Source organism: Elephantulus edwardii, unplaced genomic scaffold (genome assembly GCF_000299155.1).
Source record: "Elephantulus edwardii isolate Elephantulus edwardi_28Jun2011 unplaced genomic scaffold, EleEdw1.0 scaffold00012, whole genome shotgun sequence".
Classification (NCBI taxonomy): domain Eukaryota; kingdom Metazoa; phylum Chordata; class Mammalia; order Macroscelidea; family Macroscelididae; genus Elephantulus; species Elephantulus edwardii.
In genome coordinates, this window is record NW_006399762.1 from 8,707,508 (window position 1) to 8,733,720 (window position 26,213).

At 39.2% G+C, this 26,213-nt stretch overlaps 1 protein-coding gene across 3 annotated transcripts in view; it reads right to left on the reverse strand.

Moving 5' to 3' along the window:
* Nucleotides 1-26,213, reverse strand: part of SYNPO2 (synaptopodin 2) — a 292,099-nt gene that overhangs the window by 26,538 nt on the left and 239,348 nt on the right. For 2 of the 3 annotated variants that reach the window (XM_006881064.1, XM_006881063.1), the window contains exons 3-4: nt 25,113-25,924; nt 20,092-22,271 (exon numbers count right to left, since the gene is read on the reverse strand). In XM_006881064.1, coding sequence (XP_006881126.1) covers nt 20,092-22,271; nt 25,113-25,924 — 2,992 coding nt within the window. Of the gene's footprint in view, nt 1-19,801; nt 22,272-25,112; nt 25,925-26,213 lie in introns of those variants that run through there. The other variant, XM_006881065.1, reaches the window with a different exon arrangement.

A 26,213-nucleotide genomic window follows, 5' to 3' on the forward strand; every position in this document is an offset into this window, starting at 1 on the left:
AAATCACGTGCCTCTGGAAATTCTATGAACTTGGAGAAACAGTAATAGCTATGGAAAGGCATTGAATCTTTTGTTCATAGAGTTGCTATGAGTTGACCTTGACTCAACGACAATCAACAATAACAACAACATATGTATATACATTGTTGTTGTATCTGTATATTTATATCTACATCTCTCTGGTAGAGAGTATTTCCATATATCCATTTTTATGTGCTGCAAATATATGCACGTATACAGTAGACAATGGACAAAGGTTTGGAAAATTCTTAGTCATAATCATACACCTTGAGAAATGAATCATTGGGCTTGAGTGCTTTAAGTTCACTGGTATAACACAAAGACAAAGATCTACATCTGACTTTGGTGAATAATGAGTAGAGTATTAAAAAGCTTGCTAGTGACCATCTAAGACACGATTGCTCTCTCCTAAATTGAAGAAATGTGTTTAAGTCTCAAGGAAAAAATTATGCCCAAGAATTAATTGACCACATGAATCACAGCCTCTTTGACTCCACGACAGCATTTAGCTGCTGTACCTGAGTGCTTTGACAGGGTTTTGAACAGAGTAGGAGAAAATGTAGAAAAAAAAAATTAAAAACCACAGAAAATCCAGTCTTAGCGGCCTGAGAAAGACTGGTGGAACCCCCAAATCAAATCTAGAGCAGAAACTACTCTGGTAATGCTCTTTGATTCAAGCAACAGATAGACTTAAAAAGGGAGCAATAATTCACACAAGGAATGTAATCTTTGGAATAATTAATCATATCAGACATAAAGGGTTGCATTTGTCATAAAACAGAGCTCAGAAGACATAAACGGGCAGAAAGAAGGGTGAATGAAAAGAGAGAACCCAGGCAGGAAGGGAAAGAATACTGTCATGTTAATCGGATTTCAACCATTATGTAAAAACAAGCAAACAAATATATATAAGTTGCTGAATGGAAAAATAATTTTCTCTGTAAAATTTCACCCAAAACAGAAAAAAGATAAGTAAAGATCTGGACTCTACACTTTGAACTAACATTGTAATTGTGAATATTAAGTATGATTCGCTGGTTCTAAATGAACATTGTGAGCTCTCACATGCTCTATCATGACGATTGTTGTTGTTAGGTGCTGCTGAGTTGAGTACAACTCATACCAACCCTGTGAACAAAAGATCTGAACCTTATTCTATCCTGGGCCACCCTCACACTTCCTGACACACAAGAGCCCACTGCAGCAATCACCGTGTCAATTCACTTGGCTGAGGGTCTTCATCTCCTTTGCCGACCTTCCATCCTTCCCAACATCATCTCCAAGGACTAGTCCCTCCTAGCAACATCCCCAAGGTATGCGAGGCAAAGCCTTGTCTTTCTTGCCTCCCAAGAGCACTCCAGCTGCACCCTTTCCTAAGACATATCTGTTCATTCTCTTGGCTGTCCATGAGCTGTTCAGTGCTTTTCTCCAACACCATAGCTCAAAAGTGTCAGGTTTCTTTTAGCTGTCGTCCTTATTCATTGTCAAGGTCTCAGATGCATAACAAGTAATCAGAAAGACTATGGTCTGAATCAGAAGCACCTTAATCCTCAAACTGACATCATTACTCCTCAATACTTTGGAAAGATTCCTAACTGCAGACTTTTCCAGTGTAATGAATTTCATTATTTCCTGACTGATTATTTTGTGATAAAATAAATGACTTTATGGATGTCACACCTGTATATAGTTATGTTTTCTTAGATGAGCCTTACACAATAGTTTTCAATGTCTGATTTTTCAGAAATCGATCCCCAGGTCCATCTTCCAAAGCTTTCAGAAGTAGGCCTGAATATTTAACCTTTTCATTCGGCAGCTAAGCATGTAAGCTGTTTATAAATATATATATATATAAAAAATTTATATTTATATATGTATATACATTTTTATATATGTATACACATTTATATATGTAGATGAATTTACATATATACATATTAGAGATATAAAAAGCTTTATAAGCAAGCACAAAGTATGAAAATTTCATTTTGAGCACACTTGGTCATCATTATAATAGTGATAGCACAAGATAAAAACAGATTAGCTGAGATTCAGTTTCTGGAATTCCCACATTACTAGCTGTATGGGAAATTTTCTTAATCTCACTGAGATAGTTTCCTTATCAGTTTAAAAACAAAACACAGATGACAACTTTTACCAAGTAAAATAATAAGAATTCAATGAGGTATCAAAGGACTTGACATACTATGCACAACATACATGCTAGCTCCTTTTCCATATCTTCTCCGTACGTATCGGAAAATGTGTTTTCAGTTGGTATTCATTGCCTTGTAAAGTCTCTCTGTAAATCTTAATTTCCCCCCTTTTAACCAGTGAACTTTCCTCCCTCACGCACACTACACATCCTCACATACTCAGCTCCCCTATCTCCTCTTAGTCTTCTGCTCTGGTAAATGTACACATATAGAGCTCACATTACAGCTGTTTCATAGATGCCACCATGCTTCTGTTTTATAAGTAAATTTTAATACCTCCGAGGCTTGCAAATAAGGTTCTTCTGGGGAACAAAACTGTTAGATAAGTTTACCTTCTTTGTTCTGTCGTCTTGCAATATTTTGCATTTTTTAAATATACCACACCATTTTGTTCATTTTAACACTAAATTTACACAAAAATATTGGAATTTTCCACTCTTATATGTGAAATACATTAACTTCTTTTTAAAGTAATTTTTATAAATATTTTCATTTTAAAAAGTTAGCTAGTATTCAAAGTACTTCAAAGTTCTCCTTTAGCCTAGAATCCAAAACAAGACTGTTTTCAGACGGATTGAAGGTAGCTATCAGTGAGAACATTTTTGATTGGAGATAACAAAACTCCATGAAAGTCAAGAGAAGGCACACAGTCTTTTTGTTGCCCCCTCAGAGAAAAGGGGGGCTTGTAGGGGAAGCAACCTTGTACAATTTCTCCTCGAGATTAGATTATAAATTTGTGTCATTCTATCCCTAGAAAAATGCATGCTGAGGCTTGATTAGAAGCAAGAGGTCAGATTAAAAAAATCACCTCTCAAAGCCTCTTTTATTCTTCTATTTTAAAGACGTTCAAAGCAAATTAAACCCAAGCAGCTTTGGAATACTGGCCTGTGAGCATGTTCTGAGGGACATGATTTGCTGCCATCTGCTGGGCTCTTGCAGTAAGTTAGCCTGACCGGCGCTTTACCGCCTGTTCACACTTCACACAAGGCACCAAGATCAGTTGAAAGCAGGTGCATTTTCAAGTCCGGCTGTCTCTGACTAGATGAACTGGAAAACTATTTATGGTTTCTAAAGATGGCTTAAGTGTTTTTGTGTGTTAGAAAAGTGTTTTTCAAAGTGTGGTTCACAGTTCATTAGCATGAGAATCACGTGGGGTGTATGTTACACATACAAATTCCTGGGTCCTGCCCAGTTCTACTAAAATCGAATTTTCCTAAGAGGAGGCCAACAAACTGGTGTGAAGGCGATTCTGACTCACAGTTACACCCGAGGATTGGGTATTTTAGGCTGTAAATAATTGTAGAATCGGACTACTGTGTCTTTACACTCAGGTAGTGGCTGGTAGGTTCAAACTGAAAAACTTTGAGTGAGCGACTGAGTGCTTAAACCAACATACTACCAGAACTTCTTAATGTGGGTCTGGGATCTTCATTTCCCACTAGAATTTCTAAAGTAGAGCAAGTATCTTAATTTTCAACAGAAGTTTGGAAAAGCTATGAGCAACACTTTGACCAATATAAAGGAAAGCATACTACTTGATGAAATAAAAAGGGGAAATTCTAAGCAAGAAGTCATTCTCTTAGTAACATGGAAATAACTCAATAACCAAACCAATTGCCATTGAGTCAGTTCTAACTTCTAGTGATCCTGTGGTAGACAGGGCAGAACTCTCTTACCATAGGATTTTTGATAGCTAATTTTTTTTTAAATTTAAATTATTCGAGAAACTGGACTCTATGAGGAGGAGTGTGGCATCAGGATTGGAGGGAGACTTATCAATAACCTGTGTTATGCAGATGACACAATCTTGCCTGCTGAAAATGACAAAGACTTGAAACACTTGTTGCAGAAGATCAAAGATTGCATCTCAACGTCAAGAAATAAAAGATTCCTACCAATGGACCAATAAACAGCATCAAGATGTAAGGAGAGGAGATTGAAACTGTCAACAGCTTCATCTTGCTTGGATCCACAATTAACACTGTTGGTACCAGCAGTCAGGAAATAAGGAGACGCATTGCACTGGGAAAATCGGCAGTTAGGGATCTCTCCAAATTATTGAGGAGTAATGATGTCAGTTTGAGGACTACTAAGGTGCTTCTGATTCAGATCATAGTCTTTCTGATTACTTGCTATGCATCTGAGAGCTAGACAATGAATAAGGATACAGAAAAAGAACTGAAGCTTTTGAGCTGTGGTGTTGGAGAAGAGCACTGAACAGCCCATGGATGGCCAAGAGAATGAGCAGATATGTCTTTGAGAAGGTACAGCTGGAGTGCTCCTTCGAGGAACGAATGATACATACTTTGGGCATGTTGTTAGAAGGTGCTATCCCTTGGAGAGGAACATGATGCTGGGAAGGGTGGAGGGTCAGTGAAGGAGAGGAAGACCTTGAACCAGATGGACTGACACAGTTACTGCTGCAATGGGCCCTTGTGTGTCAGGAAGTGAGAGGAAGGTGCAGGATAGAATAGGGTTTAGATCCTTTGTTCAAAGGGTCCCTAACAACAATTTTTTTGAAAGTAGATTACTAGACCTTCAATAACACGACCCATTGGACTCTGTGAAGATAACTTTGGATTTATCCAGAAAACAGACTTGTTCTTGATGACAATCTACCAAACACTGTACAAGAATATATTCCTTTTGCCAAAGATTACAGAATCAAGGAAATATGTATCTCAGACCTTACTTTAAATATTGTTGTTGTTGCTATTAGTGACCCTATGTACAATAGCCCTAAACTCTGCTCTGTCCTGTGCCAATCGCACTGTCTCTGACATTTCCATCCCAATTACCCCAGTCACAGAATCAATCCACCTCAAAGAGGGCCTTCCGCTCCTGCACCTGCCCTCCACCATCCCAAGCATGATGTCCTTCTCCAAGGACTGGTCTCTCCTTAACAACATGAACAAAATATGTCAGACAGAACCTCAGAATCCTTGCTTCCAAACGGCAGGCCGGTTTAACCCTCTCCAGGATGAATCTGTTTGTTTTCTTAGCAGTCCATGGTACCCTCAACACTCTTCTCCAACACCAAAGCTCAAAGGCATCAATTCTCCTTCTATCCTCCCTAGTCATTGTCCAACTCTCTGATGCAACTGATTGCAAAGACCATAGCCTGTTTCAGATACACCTTAGTCTCCAGAGAGACACCATTGCTCTTCAGGACTTTGGAGAGGTCCCTAACAGCAGATTTTCCCATCGCAATACGTCTATTAATTTTCTGGCTGCTGGTGCCAAGAGTGTTGTTTGTGGAGCCAAGCAAACTAAAGCTGTGAACAATCTCAACCTTTTCACCATCCATCCTGATGCTGCCAGTTGGCCGAGTGGTGAGAGTCTTTGTCTTCTTGACATTAAGCCTCAATCCATATTGAAGGCTGCAGTCCTTGACCCTCTGTAGAAAGCGCTTCAGGTCCTCCTCAGTTTCAGCAAGCAGGGTTGTGTCATCTGCATAACACAGATTGTTGATAGATTTTCCACCAATGCTGATGCTACATTTCTCCTCTCAGATAATCTGTTATGCATACAGGTTGAAAAGGTATGGCGATAGGACACATCCCTGGTGTACGCCCTTCCCAATTTTGAACCATGCTGTGTTTCCTTATGTAGTGACAACAAAATCTTGATCATCCCAGTGATAAGATGATAAGCTGAATGTTACCTAACATAGTATAAAATAAAAAGACTCTGCCTGGATAATCATGCATCATTCTCCAAAACTAATTTTTACAGGAATTGAAGGTATTAGAAAAGACAGTTGTGAATCTAAATGTAATTTCACATGAGAAGACAAGAGAGACTAGAGAAGAGGTGACCTTAAAAATATTGTTCCAATTTAACATGTCTTATCTCACAGAAAATGATATCCATGTAAGAGAGACACAGGAGCTCTGATGGTCTAGAGAAATCCTCAAAGCAAGCAGTTCGAGTCCACCAGTTGCTCTGCAGGAGGAAGACAGACAAACTCCCATGAGATTAACTGTCTCTGCAAACCTGCTAGAAAGTCAGCTATGGGTCAGTTCCGACAGGACAGCACAGAACAAGCCTCAATGAATAGTGACAGTCTGGTGACCATTTCATAAAGTAGAATTCAATTTCTAATAAACCCAAATTGGTCTTATATGAAAAATTATCACAGCCTGATAAGCATGAATAAGTAGTCCAAGTGGGCCAGAACATCAGCAGACTTTAAATTATAAAAAAATGTAATTTTGAAAGATCTAATTTTTTAATCTAATTCTTGGTATGTAATCTTAAATCACCATTTTATTTTTAATAGTCTAGCCTATTACTTAATGAGTCGTACATCTACAGGTTGGGTTGTAAATATTTCTTTATCAATCTGAGACAGGTTAAGAGATAAAAAAATTAAGGGACAAGCAGTGTGAAAAAAGAACATTTTTAAAAAAATGTGTTTCTTTTAAAAAACAAAAGAATATGGGCCTGAAATGTTGTTCTAGAAATATCTTATATTCTATGATTGTACAAAACACAATATGAATGAGAATAGTGTGAAACACAATATATATGAACTTTGTAAGCAAATCAATATAAAATAAAAATTTTAAGAAGGGAAAAATAGCTTATATTCTTAATTTTTGAAATGGAACATTAAAAAAATTGAATTATATGAATTTTGACTGCCTTTAATAAACCTTTAAAATATATTTTAAAAGGAAAAATGTAATTGCATGGCAAAAAAGGAAAACTAGTCTGAATCGACTGCTTTATATTGAAATGGGTCATATTGGATTCAGATAAAAATTCCAGAATTGTAGCTTACTATGTTTTTCCTCTCCTAAAGATCAGCTTGACTTCTACTTCTGATTTAGAAGGATTCTAGAAGTACCAACAAACCCACAAAAATTCCCTGGGTTTTAAAGGCAGCTGGAATTTTCGGTTCCTCCCTACAGTTTCTGAGAATTGTTTTTCCTCACTGGCCTTCAGAGCTGAGAGTTTGCTCTCTTCAGGCCTAGGCTTTGCTCTTTCTGATTTTGGAACCTGATCACGCTTCTCAGGCAAGGGGATCAATTACTCTAAAAAGGCCAGGTTGCTGACCCTTTGTCCCAGGACAGTGCTGGAGAGAGGGCCTAAGCGCAGCTGTCTGCTGTGCCTGTCGGAGGTCAGCCAGGTTCCATCAGTGCCCCAACTGTTGTAAGTCTGAATTGGGGTAGTCTCGGGTATTGAGTTGCCAACTGTTCCACTTTCAGTGTGACAGGCCTACTTAAGCTTCAATTATCCTACTAGAACCTGAAGACACCAGCTACCCTATTTTGAGAATATATTTGATTTCTCTTTTGTTAAGTGCAGTACATGTTAGATTTCATTTTGGTGCTTAGAATTGAATACAGTGTCTCTGTTCTTGAATCTCAAAGCCAAGGTATACTTGATTTACTTATTTGAATACTGAATTTTGGCAGCTAAGTGGTAGAGTTGCACTGCCAATCCAAAAGCACGTGGTTTGAATTCACCAACTACTCCATAGAAGAAAGACGAATCATCTCATCCCTTGTGATTTGCTATCTCTGAAAACCCTGTGGAAGGTCAACTATGTGTGGGTTTCAACTCGATGGTATATAACAACAACAATCAACAAACATTTTTATCCAGTCTTTTAAAACTCCTGGTCTCATTTTTAAATACCTATTAAAAAATGCTTTGAAGGCAAAACAGCGACAAACATCAACTGACAGGCTGTGAACTTCTGAAAATACAGGGAGCTCTAGTAGCACAGTCCAGAGAGAGTTGTGCTATTAACCCGGGGGTCGAGAATTTCTGGTCATTGAATCCACCAGCTGCTCCATGGAAGAGAGATAAGCCATTTCCTCCAGTGCTATTTACAGCCTCAGAAGACTGGAGGGTCAGCTATGAGTTGGTTCCAACTCAACAGCAATGAGTTGAACTGAGTTTATGCAAATACAGCGGGAAGTCATTATAATTAACACAGAAGCCCTCATCCTCTTTCTTTGAAGTTATTAATGGGAATGTTCAAAGCCCATGTTTAAAATCCATTATGCTATTTATATTATTAAAAATAATGATGAAACATTTAAAGTGTAAAAATGTCCTTTCTGGGAAGCCCTTCACAGAAATAACTGTTGATAAATCTTCTATCAAGGACATTCTATAGTAGGACAGGCTTGGTTCCTAGTGAATGTAGATCAGCTAGGAAACATTGCAGCGAACTCGAAGATTCCAGTAATCAATTGGACTACACTTTGAGAATAGTTTGAAATACTAAAAAATTGGGAAAGCCTCAGTGATTTTTGCCTTACAATTATTCTTATTGAAATGCATCAAGTTGTCATTCAGTACCAAGCCAAAATGGATGCTGACTTATTAGTCATTAAGAAAATTCCTTGAATTCACATTTAGAATGCATAAAGTCAAGGGAAGCATATTCTACAACACAGAGACTTAAGATTTGCTTTTATTTTTAAGTGGCATTCCATTTCCAGTCTAGGAATAGTATCTATTCAACCTGAAGTAAGAAAAATGAAAGAGTTTTGGGAACTCACACAAATTCACCATCAATCTAATCTTTTTATAAACACACAAAACAGATGATGCTTCTCTTCCAGAGATGAACTTTTACTTGCAAGCAACACATATAATATCATCTAATTTTATAAGCAATCTTATGAAAGAACAATTAAAGCTGTCTATAAGAGAATCCCAGAACACTTGACCGCACTTATGTGAATGAAATCTATACTTGGACCAGGAAGCAGTAGTCAGAACAGAGCAGGGAAACACAACATGGTTCAAAATTGGGAATGGTGTATAGTAGAGATGTATCCTATCTCCATATCTTTTTTATTTATATGTGGAACAGATAATCCGGGAGGCTGGGCTCTATGAGGAGAAGTGTGGCATCAGGATTGGAGGAAGACTTATCAACAGCCTATGCTACACAAATGTCACAACCCTGCTTGCTGAAACTGAGGAGGACATGAGGTACTTGCTGCAGAAGGTCATGGCCTGAAGCCTTTAATATAGATTGAAGCTCAGCATCAAGAAAAAAAAAATTCTCACTACGAGGCTGATTGGCAGCATCATGGTAGATGGTGAAGAGATTGAGATTGTTAAAAGCTTCAGTTTGTTTGGTTCCACAATCAACACTCTTAGTACCAGCAGCCAGGAAATCAAAAGAAAAACTGCATTGGCAAAGTCTGCTGTTAGGGACTTCTCCAAAGTGCTGAAGAGCAATGATGTCAGTCTGGTAACTAAGGTGCACCTAATACAGGCCATGGTCTTCATAATTACTTTCTATGCATAAGAATGAGGGACAATGACTAGGATAATAGAAGGGAGAATTGATGTCTTTCAACTGTGCTGCTGGAGAAGCATCTTGAATATACCATGGATTGCTAGAAGAAAAAATAGTTTCATCCTACAGAGAGTGAAACCAGGCTGCTCTTTGGAGGCAAGGATTCTGAAGCTCCATCTGACATATTTTGGGCATGTTGCAAGGAAGGGCTAGTCTTTAGAGAGGGTCATCAGGCTTCAGAGGATGGAGGGACAGTGCAAGAGAGAAAGATGCTCAATCAGATGAATTGACTCAGTGACTGGAGTAATTAGGACAGCTGTGTCAGGGACAATAAGATTGGCTCAGGATAGAGCAAGTTGCAGTGTAGTTGTATATAGGGTCTCTATGAGTCACAACATAGGGTCACTATGAGTCGCAAGTGACTCAATGGCACATAACAACAACATGAGTCACAAGCGACTTGACAACACAAAACAACAACAACATATGGTGTAAAGTAAATGGCTTCCTGGGAAATGCACTTGAGGAAGCTATAATTAAGAGGACCAAGGAGATTCTGGAATCTAATGAGAGTGTAGAAATCATGTGACTTTAAAAAGAACACAGGCTTGAATGTCAAAGTCTAAACCCTATCCACTACTTACAAGTTTAGTGAATCTTAAGTGAGGTGTTTGTCATTCTGAGCTTCAGATACCTTGTATTTTTAAACGGGAACAACAGAGCATTTCTTTATAGAATAATTATGTAGGGTTGGCTTCATGGTAAGGAGTTGTGCTGCCAACCAAAAAGCAGTTCAAATCTATCAGATGCCCTTAGGGTTTTCAAAGTTGTGTTAGTTTTGAAGTCGATGTCCAATCGCTATTCCCAGTGTCTTAATTTGGATGCCCAGCTTTAAAACAATGTCTAACAGAAAAGCATTTTACTGAAAGGAGCAAGTGATGGCACATAACAACAGTGTAACTGGTTAAGAGTGAAGGCTCCAAAGTGCATCTAGAATCTATTATTTAAGACTGTGTGATTTGGACAAGTAATTCAACATTTGTGCCTTAGATTCCCATATATAATCTATAAAACAAAAATAAGAAACTAAGTCATGGCATTTATTTCTTTTTTAAAATTTTCATTATATTTATTTTAAATTAAATGTTATATAGTTATTTTACACATTTATCTTACAGCTCTCTTACATAATGAGATGTGAAAGATCATTTTATCTGGAATGCTAAAAAGGCATGACATTGATAACATGGACTCACATATCCTGAAAAGGAAATTACTCTGGGTAATGTTATACTGAACTGGAAGTTTGCATTCCTGTTTGTGGATCTGATCTCATCTCTCTTCTTTTCCCCCCAGTCACTTCATATGCATGTGTATGTTAGATAGTGAATAAAGAATAGTGAATAAAGAAGGCAGGAGAGAAATTGATGCCTTTGAACTGTGGTGGTGGCAAAGAAAATGGAATATCCCATGGACTGTCAAGAGAACAAACAAGTATGTGTTGGAAGAACTTCAGCCAGAATGATTTTTTGAAGCAAAGATGGTGAGACTTGGTCTCACATCCTTTGACACATTATCATGAGGTCAGGGCCTAGTGAAGGACATCATGCTTGGTAAAAGGAGGAACAGCAAAAAAAAAAAAAAGAAGACCCTGAAAGAGATGGATTGACAAAGTGCCTGCAATAGCTTTAAACATAGCAAGAAATGTGAGGATGGGGAAGAATTAGAAACAGTTTTGTTCTATTGTATTTAGGATAAATAAATATTGTATTTATGAATTGAAGTAGGCTCTTACAGGAACCTAATACTGTCAGTATGCTATAAGGACAACTGATTAAAAGCAGTAAACTATGAAAGAGACTTGGCATAATTCAAGACTTATAGTTTGTCTTCAGTCCACCAGTGGCTTTGTGGGAGAAGGATGGGCAATCTCCTCCCATGTGATTAGCTGCCTCTGAAAATCCACTGGAGGGTTTTCACTATGCGTTGGGGGGATATGACTCAACAGTACACAACAACAATGTAATTAACATAGTTCGTGGTATCTACAGAGGCATAATAAATATATCAGCCACTCCCTTTCACAGCACTCATTTACCTCTTCCTCAGGATTCACAAAGGTTTTGAATGATGCCCTAACCTCCGTCCCCAGCCGTGTGATCCTGACATGGACTGTAACGCTTGACTCAGAGTCTCTGTGTGGCCTTGAAACCAGATAAAAACAGTAAATAAAAGGATCAGAGATTCCTTAGCATATAAAATATCTTCTGAAGAAAAGAAATTTAAAAACTCACTCTGTTTTATATTACTCACTTCCTAGAAGAAAATGTTTCTTAGTTTAGTCCTAGTGTGTATTTTTTTCCAATTCAAGTTCAATAGAAATTCTTGGATTTGTTTCCCCCCTCAAGAGTCACCCATTATTGTTTATCAAGGATCTCAAGAAGTAAAAATTGTGAAAGCAAGATTCTTCCATAGAACATTTGAATGTTTTTTAAGTACTATTATAATTTTTAGGGTGGAGTTGTATTGCCAACATAAAGGCACCTCGTTCCAGCTGCTCTGAGGAATAAAGATGAGCAATCTCTACCTGTGCAACTTACTACTCCTGAAAACTCACTGGACAATCAGCTATAAATCAAGTTTTGACTTGACAGTACATAACATTATCATTATTAGAGAGCTCTGGTGGCTTAGAAGGTAAGTAGTCGCACTGGCAACCCAAAGGCAGGTAGGGAATCTCCTGTGTGATTTATTGCCTCTCAAGGTCTAGTAGTAAGAAGCTGCTTTGTAATCCCAAAGTTGCATGGTTCAAATCCACTAGCTTCTCTGTGAGAGAAGAATGGGCAATCGCCTCTCTTGTGATTTAATGCCTCTGAAAACTCACTAGAGGGTCAGCTATGGGTCAGTTCCAACTTGATGCAACACAACAAAAACACAGCTTTAAGATTATTTCGACTCAGTGGTTTGAGCTGCTTTTCAAGAGAAAAAAGTTGCAGACTGCTTCCAGAAAGATTATGGCATTCGAAACACTATTAAGAAGTTTTATGCTACCCTAAAGGGCTGCTATGGGTCACAATTGACTTGATGACAACAGATATTTTTGAAGACGGAGAGTAAGTTGGGAAGAGAGTGTTTTGTAATATTTTAATCGCTTTGGTCAGCTGTGTAAAGTTGACCTCAAATTCATGGAGACCCTCAGCCACAATGGGTTTGGACCATTGTAATCGATAGAGTTTTTGGTTATGAATTTTCAAAAGTAGATCAAACACACCTTTCTTCCTAGTATCTCTTAGTCTGGAAGGTTCACTGGAACCTGTTCAGTATCATGTTGTTGTGTGTCACTGAATTGGAACCAACTTCACATTCAAATCACAATGGCAGACAGGAGAATGGTGGCTGCATAGAAGGTACAATGACTTGAGAATCAAACCTGAATCTCTTACGTGTTGTTGGGTGCCAATGAGTTGACTAATAGTGACCCATGAACAGCAAATCTGTTCTAGGACCTATTCTAGAACCTATTCTGTCCTGTGCCATTCTCTTTGCCTCGGGTACGTTAAGCCCATTGTTGCAGTTACTGTGTCAATCCATCTTGTTGAAGGTTTTTTACTCTTTTAATGACCCTTCACCTTACCAAGTGTAATGTTGTTTTTTTTTTTTGCAAGGATTGGCCCCTTATTATGACATGCCCAAAGAATGTGAGGTGAAATGTCCCCGTCCTTGCCGGCAAAGAGTACCCTGGTTGCACTTTCTCCAACACATATCTGTTTATCCTTATGGCAATATATGAGATATTTAGTACTCTTCTCCAACACTACAACTCAAAAGCATCAAGTCTTCTTCTTATTTTTTTTTAAGATTTATGTGCCCTAGGCATGAAACAGCTTTGGTCACAACCCAGGCATCAAGCTAGAATGAACAAAGGACTCAGTCTGCTCTACTCTGATTGATATAGGGGCACCATCATCAGTATCAAGTCTTCTTCTAGCATAAGAGTATTTTTCATGGAAGGTAATAGATAATTCTACCACTGAACCGCTACCGCCGCCAGTGTTTTACTCAATGATAATACAACCTAAATCTAAACTTCATATTCAATGCTATTGAATTGAAAATAACTCATAGCTGACTCTCCACTGGCTTTCTGAGGCTATACATCTCATAAGAAGAGATGTCTCTTCTTTTTCCCTCATCGTTGCTGGTGGGTTGGAACATCTAGTGGTGCAGGTTTTACACCTCCCTCTGGACAATGCCATTAGAACTCTCTAAGAATTTATTTTTATTTGTTATTGTTACATATTGTTGAGTTGAAAAGGATCCACTGTGCTTCCAGTGGTTTTTCTGAGGCTGTAAATCGCACAGGAGATGGCTCATGGTCCTCCCTTTGAGCAGTTGGTAGATTCGAAGCATGAGTTTATGGGATTAGAAGAGAGTGCCTTGGGGGTGGCAGTGTAGCTCCTTACCACAAGACCACCAGTGAGCCTTTTATTTTATTTTGGAAATTAGGAACCATAAATTTACACTTCACAGGTTATGAAGCACACATAATCTATATATGTTGTTGGTTATTGCCTTGGATTTCAACCCTATGAACTAAAGACCTGAAGCCCCTCTACAACTATTGACATTCTTCAAATTCATAGTTTCCAGAAACATGTTATTTAGGAAGTGGATGCCACTCTTGCTTCCAAACCTGTCTTAGTATGTTGTTGTTGTTGTTATGTGCATTAATATGTCTGCAATGTAGAGTGGCCCTATGTACAGCAGCTCTGAAGCCTGCCCTGTCCTGAGCCAGTCTCACTAATTTTGACACACCAAACCCCATCGCCCCAGTCACTGTATCAATCCATCTCATCCTGCATGTTCCTCTCTTGCGTTGTCCATTCACCCTTCTGAGCATGACTGATTTGTCTCTCCCGGCTCTGTGCCCAAAGTATGTGAGGCAGAGCTTCTAAATCCTAGCCTCCAAGGAGAGACTTGGTTTCACCCTCTCCAAGACAGACCTATTTGTTTTCTTGGCAGTCCATGGCATTTTATATATAAATATACAGATAATAAGTATGAGTAGTTTTTATATGTGGAACAAAAATTGAAAAATTTAAACATTAAAGGTGGCAAGAGGAAAAAGTTTCTTTAAAACTTTTAAAAATCCTCAAACTCATTGCCATCAATTTTGAACCTCATAGATGACCCTCCAGCAGTTTTTTGTTTTGTTTTGTTTTTATAGATGGTAAACTGCATAGGACATTGCCCATTTTTCTCATTTAGAGCAGCTGGTGGATTTACCTGTGGGTAGACAGCACAACTTCTTATCACCAGGGTACTAAAGCTCCCTGTTTAAAATTATTGTTGTATGCTGTCGAGTTGGAACTGACTCACAGCTAACCCTCTAGTGGCTTGTCAGGGGCTGTAAATTGCACAGGAGGAGATGGTCTGACTTTTTCCTGAGCACCAACTGATAGATTTGAGCATTTTTCACGATCATATTTACTAATATTTGCCAACTGCTTGCATCTGTGCCAAAATACTTAGCATTTGGCTTTGAATCCCTTTCCCTCTCACTTAGTTTAAAACTATAGGACCCTATAAAGAGCCTAACTTTCTCCCCTTAAACTTGAGGCACACTTTACTAGCTGACAAAGCTATGATAAAATCAGGAGACTGAGAAATGGTTTGATGGTTTTTTAATTAAATTCTTTTCCATTCAGTTGCCTCTGAGTAGTAGATTCTCTGATTGTCAAATGGCAAATGGTAATTTAGTGTATAAATATAAGTCCTATAGAGACAAATATTGGAAAGATTGCTGCATCTGTTAATATCAAGTTCTGACGCGGACTTTTCCAGGACTGTGATTGCCCTGATGATTCATAGGAAGACCTGTAAAATTTTTTTTGTTGGTTCGTTTCAAGGAACTGTGGCAGAACTAACAGAAAACGGCTTCTTTTGAAAATTTTGCCTGGTCATTAGGTCCTATGGGAAATGCTAGCCTGCTTTATGGCATAAGGCCAACTCTGGTGGGAAATCTAGAGAAGAATTCCCTTCTGCTTTTTCCCAGAACACTTGTTGACAATCTCCACAGCACTAAAGTGCTACATGTGTCTTCGTGTCCCCCGAGTCCAGTGATATGGGGACATGGGACCAGCTGGGGTCAATGTTTCAGGAGAAGATAATGTTGGTTTTTAGAATTTGTATCTTTTTCTCATGAACTTATAAAATGTTTTAAAATAAACTCCACAATCTTCATTTTAGGAGGAGATGAATGCATACCTCCCTCTGGAAGTATTTAGCTTTTCAGAAAACAATCACTTCTTCTGATGACCATGACTTCAACACCCTTCCTGCCAATCTGGCGGTGACTCATGGGATAGGAACTGATTTCAACAACATTCCCTTAGACTGTGAGTTCCTGCAAGTTCTCTGTCTTACAACTGGATGAAGTCAGATGCACAGAAGAGTTTATACTGCAAAGATTAAATTGAAACACGAACACTAAAAACTGTGTCTTCTCGTGATCTCAACAGACTTTTCTGTGAAACTGTCACACAGTCAGAACATTTGACTTGCTTTCAGCAGTAAATTATTTTCAAAATTCTTTAATTCAGTAACTGAAAATAAGAAAAGGGTCCCAGAAATGTGAGCTCCCTCCCCCCTTTAAACATAGACCGCTTGTTCTTAACATCTCAGATTTGACGCTTACGGCTAGGCTAGAATTTAGGCTGAGTTAAAATCCTCAGCTGTTCCACGATACTTACTTCTTGAAAGAAGCCGGCCCCATCCAGAATGGTTAAATAATGCTGGCTTACTTTGAAGAATTATTTGTGACTCAGCTTGGTTTTCCTAAGGTCAAAACGGGTTGCTCCTTGTGAAGATAGTATATGCTGGGTACATGATATATTCTATTATTAACAATCATAGTAGGTATATTTTGAAGTACAGACATTTATATACTTATAAAGACCACTAAAATGTGCCTTACAAAACTCATTTGTAAATATTTATGTCTTATGCTATTGATGGATAGTACACATCCAGAAAACAATGTGATTTCCCTCTCCCTCAAGATAGAATGTGACTATGATTGAAATATTAGTAATGAAATTGTGTTCTAAGGTTCAAACTCAACTCCCCAATCTTACCAGATCTATGTGATTCAATCCATCCTCTAGCAAGATCAAGAAAGGTGATAAATGCTGTCCTTATTTGGACGTCACACCTTTTCTCTTAGAATCTCAAGTATTTGTGCACACTCAGAAGGTCTGAAATGTTAGGGAAAACTCAAGCAAAGAGAGACTTGCTCAGGTTATACACTAAGTCAGTAAGCATGGTAACATTTTAGTCTATAGTCTGGTGCTTGTAAATCATGCAGCGGATCCCTTGAAATAAGGTATAGAGGCATTTAACATAGCACAACCACTCAGTAACTGGATTGCAATGGAAATGAAGAGACAAGGTGTGAAAATCTAAACAAAATTCTGCCCCCAAACTACACAATCAGTCACCCAATCAACTAACCTGTTGCTACCACAACAAATCCAGTAACACTCAGATGGCCGAGGGTGCACAGCAGGAGGAAAGCTGTCACAAGTGTACCTCTCCAACTTGTCACATTGATGTCACTTCCATAGCCCCAACAAGAAAGGTGATACAGAGAGTTTAATCTACATGCAAGTCCCCTAAAGCTCCCAGATAGAGGAAGAAGAGGTCAAGGAAATCCCTATCACTCCTGGGAGCTAGATTGGTGTTTGTCATCCCCTCCATCCATCCCCTCCACCCGCACAGCCTACAGGGTGAGGTCACAATCACTGTTGTGGGTAGAGGTTTAGAAGAATCTCACCCTTCTTTTATAAGGTAGGACTGGATAGCTCAAGCTGAAACCAATGCTACCAATTCCTTGCTTCAACTGTGGATGCTTTGCATGCCTGGCATGTCTCTCAGAAGCTTTTTGGGAACCCCAAACAGTCCCAGATTGACTAGAAGATACAATTATACTAGTTGTGCCTTTAGTCATCAACCCCAAATAGTGGCTCAGTTAAGATCTCCACCTGTTCAACAGGAAATGGACTGAAAACACTTCTCATTCCTACATACCACAAATCACTGAACAACTGGGAATAATTCTGGGTCATTACCAGACTAGTCTACATTTGAACCAATGATCTCAGATGGTCTACCTGCATATCCCATGACATTCCCTCTGACGCATGCCATGATTTACAGGCTATGTTAAGAATGTAAAGTTATAAAGAGTATCTTTCCTGTTACACCTTAAGAAGACTTTATTGTTTGCTTGTTTGGTGTTCCATTTGAAAAGAATGCAAAATATGCAGCATTCAATAGATTTCCTTTGTAGGGAACAGTTTTTTTTAAAGATTATTGTTACATAATGAATAAATTGCTTGCTTCCTTCATCCTGCATTAATCATCCTAATTAGTTTCCCACAAAGGCAAATAATCAGCCAATCTACATCTGGTGCTGGTAACCTCTAGAAGAATTGCCACAAAAGGCAATAGAATATTTTCTAGAGAAAAATGCAAGAATCAGCCCGCTGTTTTGTGGAAAACTTCTCCTCTTCAAGTGTAATTTTAAAAATATCAAAGGCTTAAATTTTCACTATGTATGAGAAATAAGCATGCTTACAGAAGGAAATTCAGGTAATACAGAAGGAATATAAGAGAAATATCAACCAATTGACTTAGATCAGAACAGATCATACAGGGAAGACTTAAAATAATATATATACAACCAATAGAGAAAGAAGAATAATATTTTAATAGGATAGTGAAAAATATAGCAGATTGACAGTGACAGCAGAAAAGAACAGGAATACAGATATTTTCAAAGAATTAAAATGGTACCATGTACCTTCAAACCAGGCAAGTTTTTAAGATAAGTCTCTAAAGATTATTTCCTGTACAGAGTAGAAGGTTTTCCTTGGAGCTGTCATAAATTCTTTGTAGTTCTCTACATTAACTCATGTTGGATATTTCCTATGACCGTTCAGACTCAGCCTAAAAATAGATACGAGAAAGGTCTTCAGGTTTACCGTCAGTAACATTACTAATTTCATAGCCAGCTGGATGATGACGTGATGTGTCACAAATCCAAACTTACAAGGTAACCTTGCCTGGATCCTCCTGGTCCATCAAATATAAATAACAAAGTGAAGGTGCAAGAATAGACTTGAAAGGAACAGTGGAAGAAGCCATCAAAAAGCAAAACAAACATGAGAAAAATCTGTGAGGTCACTCAGAAATGATGCTAGTAATTCTGTGTTCTCACCCTACAGCCTCCACACGCATGGGTTCCTCAAGCTTCACCATCAGCCCCTGTTGTTGGTAACCCCTCAGGCTTCAAATGTTCAGTTTCTAAAGGTGAAGTTAAAACCATGTACACCTTTATGTGCACTTTGTACACCTTTTTAAACCTTATTCCATTATTCTGCACTCTCCTGTTGCCTCAGCTACGGAAAACAAACTAATGCTTTCATGGGCAATTGGAGATGAGCTCACTCACTCACTTTAGTTCCTAAGAAAGTGGAGAAGGATGAGGAGGAGAAGATCAATCTTATTCTCACCCAGTTCACTTCCTATAAACAAGTCTTCTCAAATGAGTAAATATATGTAAAATATCTGACAAAACCCCCTAATGTATAATAACCAAACCAAGTGCCCTTGAGACCCTCCAACTCTTGGCAACCCCATGATATCAGAATAGAACTTTGTTCCATAGGGTTTTCAGTGGTTGGCATTTTTAAAAGGAGAATAAAAGGCCTTTATTCTTAGATGCCTCTGGGTGGCACTGAACTGCTGATCTTTAAGTTAGTAGCCCAGCATCTTTGCACCACCCTAGGACTTCAATGAATAGTAAGTTGTGGTTAAGTGCAAAGAGTCAACTATGACTCAAAGTGACCCATAAACAATAGATCTGAACTCTGCCCTGTCCTGTGCCATCAGTAATTATTAATGAAACCCTCCTTCTTCCCTTCCTCTTACTAAACTATATACATTCTGACAATTCCTAGGGTACCATCTCTGCAGTATCAAACACATGGCTGAGGTTGATAGACCAGAGCAGATCCCTGTGCCTGATAAATTTCTTATTCCCTTAATATTAACAATAGAAATAAAGCACTGCTTGAAAAATAAATCTCAGTCAATCCATGGTATATTTTCTCTGCATTTGAATTTTTTCATCTTAGGCACACAGACATCTTGTTACAGAATGGCTGTGTCCTAATGTTTGAAAACACCAATCACTGTCATGTGGCTAATATATAAATCCTACAAATCCTGCTTACTTAATATATTGGCACATGTCTATTTTGGGGTGCTCCCAAATTTCATAAGTGTGCAAAGAGGAGAAATATATTCTAAGTCAATCTGAGTTAGATTTTTGACGCTTCAAACATATTTTGCTCCTTGGACCCAGATTGGGAGATGATATATCTGAAATTAAGTAAGTTGAGGACTGGCTAGACATTCTCGGGGAGTGAAGGAACACGGCAAACAATGCATTTCAAGCATAGTGGACACTCAGCGGCAGCTACTTCATTACTCTTCCACAATAGATGGTTTCCACACCTGAACCGTGACACCACTTTTCTTGGCGGAGAACTTAGGCCTTGGTGCCACGAAATAAGATGCTGCAGTGGATTCCTGCTTTGGAGAGGTGGGGATAGCCACAGGCACTGGGGATGCGCTGACTGGTGAGGTGGCCTCTGCAATGAAGGCAGGCTGAGAGCTATAGGCTGGAACTGAGTACACTGATGAAGGCTGTACACTGGTGGGAGAGCTAGCATTCACTGGCCGGGGTGGAAGGGCTTGCTTCAAGGCTGGCCCAGAATTAAACCTGGCTGTTGACTTCTGGGGGAGGCTCTCCTTTGCATCTGGAGGTTGGAACGTAAACAAGGACGCATTTAGCTGATATGGTTGATGTTTCATCACATCCAAGGCATTGAGGGGCTTCTTGCCCTTTTTCTTGCTTGTTTTGGAGGCCTGTGGGGCGGATGACTGGGACTTGACTGCAGCAAGTGGGTAGGAGGGGGAGAGGATAGGATTGTAGCCCACTGGAGGAGGGGCTCGGACATTAGAGGAATACTTCCAACTGGCTGGTAGAGACGGAGTGGGAGACTGAGCCCGGGCAGCATGGGCCTGCACCGTGTCTGAATCCACCACATACTTCTCCATTCTCGACTGCCTTTTGGCGAAGAGCTGGGCCCCTTTCCCACTCATTCCTGGAAGCTCATTGGATGGTCCCACTGCACTAGCATGAGCAGTATTCACTGTTGGTGCAGGAGCTGTTGGTTTGGGTGCATAATTCTGGCTGGCTACTGCCGCTTGTGGCCCTTTGTAGGGTCCACCCAGGTTCAGGGCACTTGCAGGCCGGGCAGGAGGGTAAGCAGGCTGGGCTATTTTGATAGAAGATACAACAGGGCCCTGGACTGAGTTTGAAGTGGGGAAGGTAGGAGGACGATTTGGAGCTCCTCCTGGGGACCAGACTGGAGAAACTGGAGTTACAGGGGTTACTGGTTGAGAGGATGACTTGACTGCAGGTTTCGGAGCAACTGGTGGCGGGGTCTTTTGCTTAGCAGAAGAGCTCTGCATGAAGTTGCAAGCCTCTGCGCCTAAGCTGAGGTAGTCTTCTTCCGGTCCAGAATCACCTCCAGCTCCGGTGCCCCGCTTGCCTTCTGAATTTTGCAGAAGTGACAAGAGTTCGGGATTTGGGCTTACTTTGGGCTCCTTGAAGGTGAACATGGGTTTTGTGGTATTTCTCCTTTTTGCCTCCTGCAATATTCCCGTTCTTTTGGCTGGCACGGCAATCCTCTCATCTCTTGAAGCTATTCGCTCCGATGAATCGTAGAAGGCTGCCTGAGACCAGGGGGCAGGCTGAGGCCATGGAGGTGGCTGTGTTGGGCTAGCTATGGGACTCACCACCCCTCTGGAGAAGGCATCAGGAGGAGGAGTGATGGCAGAATAAGGGGGAGGCGCCGGAAAGTCAGCGAGGGGACTTGTCATGTTTCGAGTTGGGGAGAAAGGGGTTGCTGGCTGGTTCCCAGATCCCGGGAACGGCTTTGCTGTTCTGTTCATAGGAATTATCCTCTGGGCCTCTGCTGTCTCAGGCACCCCACTGAAGCCATTCTGTTGGGGTACATTGCCAAAGCCATGACTCACCTCCGCGTAGCTTCTGCTCATGGCAGTTTGCACTCTCTCTTCTTCCTTTCTCTGGTAGGAAGATATGGTTGTCAGACCATCTGTCTGTGCAGCATCGGGCGCTCTGCTTGGCATCGCACTCACCCTCTCCTCCTCTTTTTGGGCTGTGATCTGATCCATCCTCTCCCTCCGCTTGGCAAACATGAGGGCCCCCTTGCCTGTGGTGTCTGGAAGCATCTCCATCTTGTCTCTTGTGTTCAGTTTCTTTTCAATGTCCACCAGTCCAGAATCCCAGTCAAAGGTCACCACCTGTGTGTCGTCAACGTCCGACAATAACTCTTCATCTACCTCTGACTCACTTGTACCTAGAAATGCTATTTCACAGGAATCCTCTCTGTCACCTCCTTCCTCCTCGTCTGCCTCGCGCTCAAGCTCTCCAGTGCCGTAGCTGACTAGGGTGTATTTCCTGGCCCTCCGGCGTCGTTTCTTAAACATCAACACCCCCTTGGAGTTGGGGTTGGGGGCATCTGTTAGAAGGAGGGCAATACTCTTGCATTTGGATTTAGCTTCTTTCACCTGCTTTTCTGACAAGCTTTCACTTCTTCTGAGACCTAAGGAAGAGATGCAAATGACATTGAGTTGGTTAGTTCAAGGAAGACTCCACAACAAGAAGAAGGAAAACATATTTTGACAAGGAATTAAATTTATTTCTGTTTCTTATTTCTTTAAAAATATACACCTGTATAATAATATTTAATTATGTATAAACACACATCTAAAATACCTTACTTCATCTGCTTGTGTAAATATATTTTTTATATTGATTAGACTAAGGCCAAGGTTCAGATCTGTTGTTCATAGGATAATTATGAATTGTACTCAACTTGACGGTACCTACAAGCAGCAACAACATGGCCTAGTCATAAGGAGTTGTGTTGTTAACCCACAAGCCACACCTGTATGGAGGTTAAAATCCACTAGCGGCTCCTTGAGAGAGAGATGGGCAATTTTCTCCCACCTTAGTATAGTCTCAGAAATCCGGTGGAAGGTCAGCTAGGAGTTAATTCTGATTTGGCAGCAATGAGTTTGAGTTTTGACTTTGGACAATATGTTTTTCTATGGATACTTATACATTAATTTAACAGTATAAAATTGACTAGTAAATGTCACCTAGTTGTAATTAAGATCAGAAATGAAATTTTTATAGGGTATAATACTCTTTGAAAATCAAGTGAAGATATATCATATATTTTGAAATAAAAACACATATCTTGTATACTGAGATAATAGCATGTCAATATAAAGCAGTTTACAAACATCTTAAAAAGTGAAGACTCTCAAGAAAACCATATTTACCTAACTTTTTTAATATAATACAATATATAAATATGTAATTTATAAATGTATAATATAATTATATATTTAGGCTCTTTTCTTTATTAATTACATTTATTTGACATACCTCTATAAACTTTACTTTTATAGCTTCTAATTCTTTACAAATTAAAAAGCCTTGAAAAATGGAAGATACTAATCACTAATTAGTAACCACAGAATGAGTTTTTATGAACACATTTAAAAACTTGAGCTACCAAATTGTCCAGACAAAATTTTTTCTAGGTGCCTTTCTATATTGGAAATATAGTAGTATTTTCATTGCACCAAGAGCAGATATAAATCTTGGGAAAATTAAAAAAAATGTATATTTGAGACTATGTGTGAAAACTGATGCCAGAATAACTACTTTAAAACTGGAGTTTAACAGTTGTAAAATATCAAGAATTTATACTTAAAATTATTCTTTTATAATGATCATTATAAAAATGAACTGGTGGTAAATTAATTTATAACAGTAGTTAAGTTGTGGCTTCAATGATGGGCATGATTTAAAAACAGTTTTGCACTACTCAAAACAAGTAAAGGCTTTTTTTAAAAATAAGCTTTTGAATATTTTAGAATAGAAAATTAGGCTTCTTGTCATTAAAACAGATTTCTTTTAAAAACAGTATTGTCAGAAAGTACTATTATAATGAAGTTTTAGACACTCAAAATTTTTAATAGAGAAAATAGTAAAAAATGTGTCAATTATAAAATAGAATTCCATTTTTTGACAAGGGTTATGCTATTTATTATTAAACAGATAGTGACAGTGGCACAGTTGTTGCTAATTACTGCATACATATAAAAATATGTGAATGGTGCTTTAATATTCTTGTTTAATATGTTCTAAATGTGAAGTTGGCATACAAACGCTTAAAGCATAAGAAATTATTAACAGCATTTGCCAATAAAGCTATAACTGGTCATGCTAAAAACATGTTATGAAAGGAATAATTATATGCAATAAGTTAAATACACTACATTGAATAACAGAGTTCCTGTTGATGTATATCATTCATGCACTCAAATGACTTTACTAGCCAGACTTAAATGTTGTTCTTGTTGTTGACTGGTGTCGAGTTGAGCACAACTCATAGTGACTCTATGAACAAAAGGCCTAAAGCCTTTCTATAACTATTGGTATTTATCAAAGTTCATAGAGTTCCAGAGGCATGTTGTTTAGGAAGTGGATGCCACTTCTGATTCCAATTACTCATATTAAATTCCTGAATTTGTTTTACACACACACACACACACACACACACACACACACACGCACATTTTGCAATAACATAATACATACAAGAAAATAACAAAAGCATAAAACCTCTGACCTTTACTCTCATGCTCCTTTCTGTCCTCACCCCTTTGAGTAAAATGAGACCCGTAAAAAGCATTGAACTGACATATATTTTATGTTCAGGGACACAGGAATGCCCCCACATGGATATGGAGACTGGCTTCTGTGTCTAGAAGGTGGATGAAGCCCTGTCTATGAAGCCTTACAGAACAGCGAGGATCATGTAACTTCTTAGTGTTACACATGTCCTTGTCTGTCAAACTCACTTCTGCAAGCATCATCAAGCTGCACAATGATTTTTTTTTTCAAGCCGAGGATCTGCTTTTAATATCAGTGTTGGAGGCTGTATTTTAGGCACTTTTCAATAGTCAGCTCCACTGTTTTTTGCATTTACATTCCGGACTCACGTGACTGCAAATGCTCATATGTGATTTTAACATGAAGTCTTCAAATATTCTAAAACAAATTAAAAAGTCGCACTGACAGTCATGTTTTCTTTAATTGTCTCTATGCTTTAGAGAAGTGCTAAAAAGAAGTGCATTAAAAACACTTAAACATGCTCTCAAAGTAAAACTTGCTGCCTCCAATTCAGAAACTGGCATTCTACTATTTCAAATTTCTTTTGTGCATTAATTAAAATAAAGGGGTGAGGGAGCATAGGCAACAAGAGATATAAGACAAATTTTTAAAAACCAAGAAATTTTTTTAAAATAAGAAAGTTCATTTAGCAAAGTTGCAGAAAAATACAAGCCCCTCTGACAGGGAGACTTACGTGCGTGCCGTGCCCTGTGCTTGTGAGGTCTGCTGTAATCCCTATCCGAGCGTGGATCTTCTCCCTGCTCTGTGCCTTCTGATGAGACTGCAAAGGATACCAGAGAAGGAGGTGCTTCTAACTGCCCTCCTTCCACTGGAGAATCCACATACCCCTTTCCTGCCTGCAGCCTGCACCCTTCCGTCTTCTGCCTGTCAGAGCAGTCGAGGATCACTTCCACTTGGGGCAGTCCTGGGTCTCCTGCTTCTCTCCCTGGGATCACTCTCAACTCTTTGCTGCTGCAGATCTGGATGATCTTGCTGGACCTCTGAGAAGGGTCCTTTTTCTCCTCAGCAGGAACTGAATTTATGTGGATGATCCCATCACACTGTAAATCAGTGTCTGACTCATGAGGCTTAGATTTTTCAGCTCCCAGAAGAGTCACTGTGGGGGTACGAGTGACCTTAGGTCTCTCCTGTGAAAGGGATAGTTGTAGCTCAACCACAGGGCCTGGCTGCCCTGCTTCTACTTTCTCCCTTAAAATAATCTCATCTGCTAAGTGTCCTCTTTGGGAATCAGGTATTTGGGGAACCACTTGGTAACTCAGGCCTGTTTCTTCTTTGATGATTCCTGAATAATCGAGACCACTTCCATGGTCGTCTTCTAGAAAAACTCCATTTTTGCCTGAGGTGGCACAGATCTCTTTATCCGGGGTCTTTGTGGCTGGTTGGATCTGCAGGGTGGTACTTTCCACATAACTGCCTTGTGTGGGGTGCTCCTGGCTTTTGTTTTCCGTTTCCGAGATCAAAGTCTCATTTATTCCACTGGATGGTCTGCACACAGAAAAATAATTCCAGATAGTTAAACCAGAAGATTTTACACCTGCCAAAGAATTCCCTGACACTTTTATGAAGTCTCATACATAATACAGTCAAAATATTTCCTCTGAAATGTCAACAGCAACAATTTTAAAAGTAGAAATGGGCCACCTGTTCACGGTATTCTTTACAGGGCTTGTAAATAAACATCTCTGTAAAGCACAAAATCAACAACAACAACAACAATAAAATGCTTATGAAAGATTGTGACACTTAAGTCAAGGCTGAAAATCAGGCTTTACTT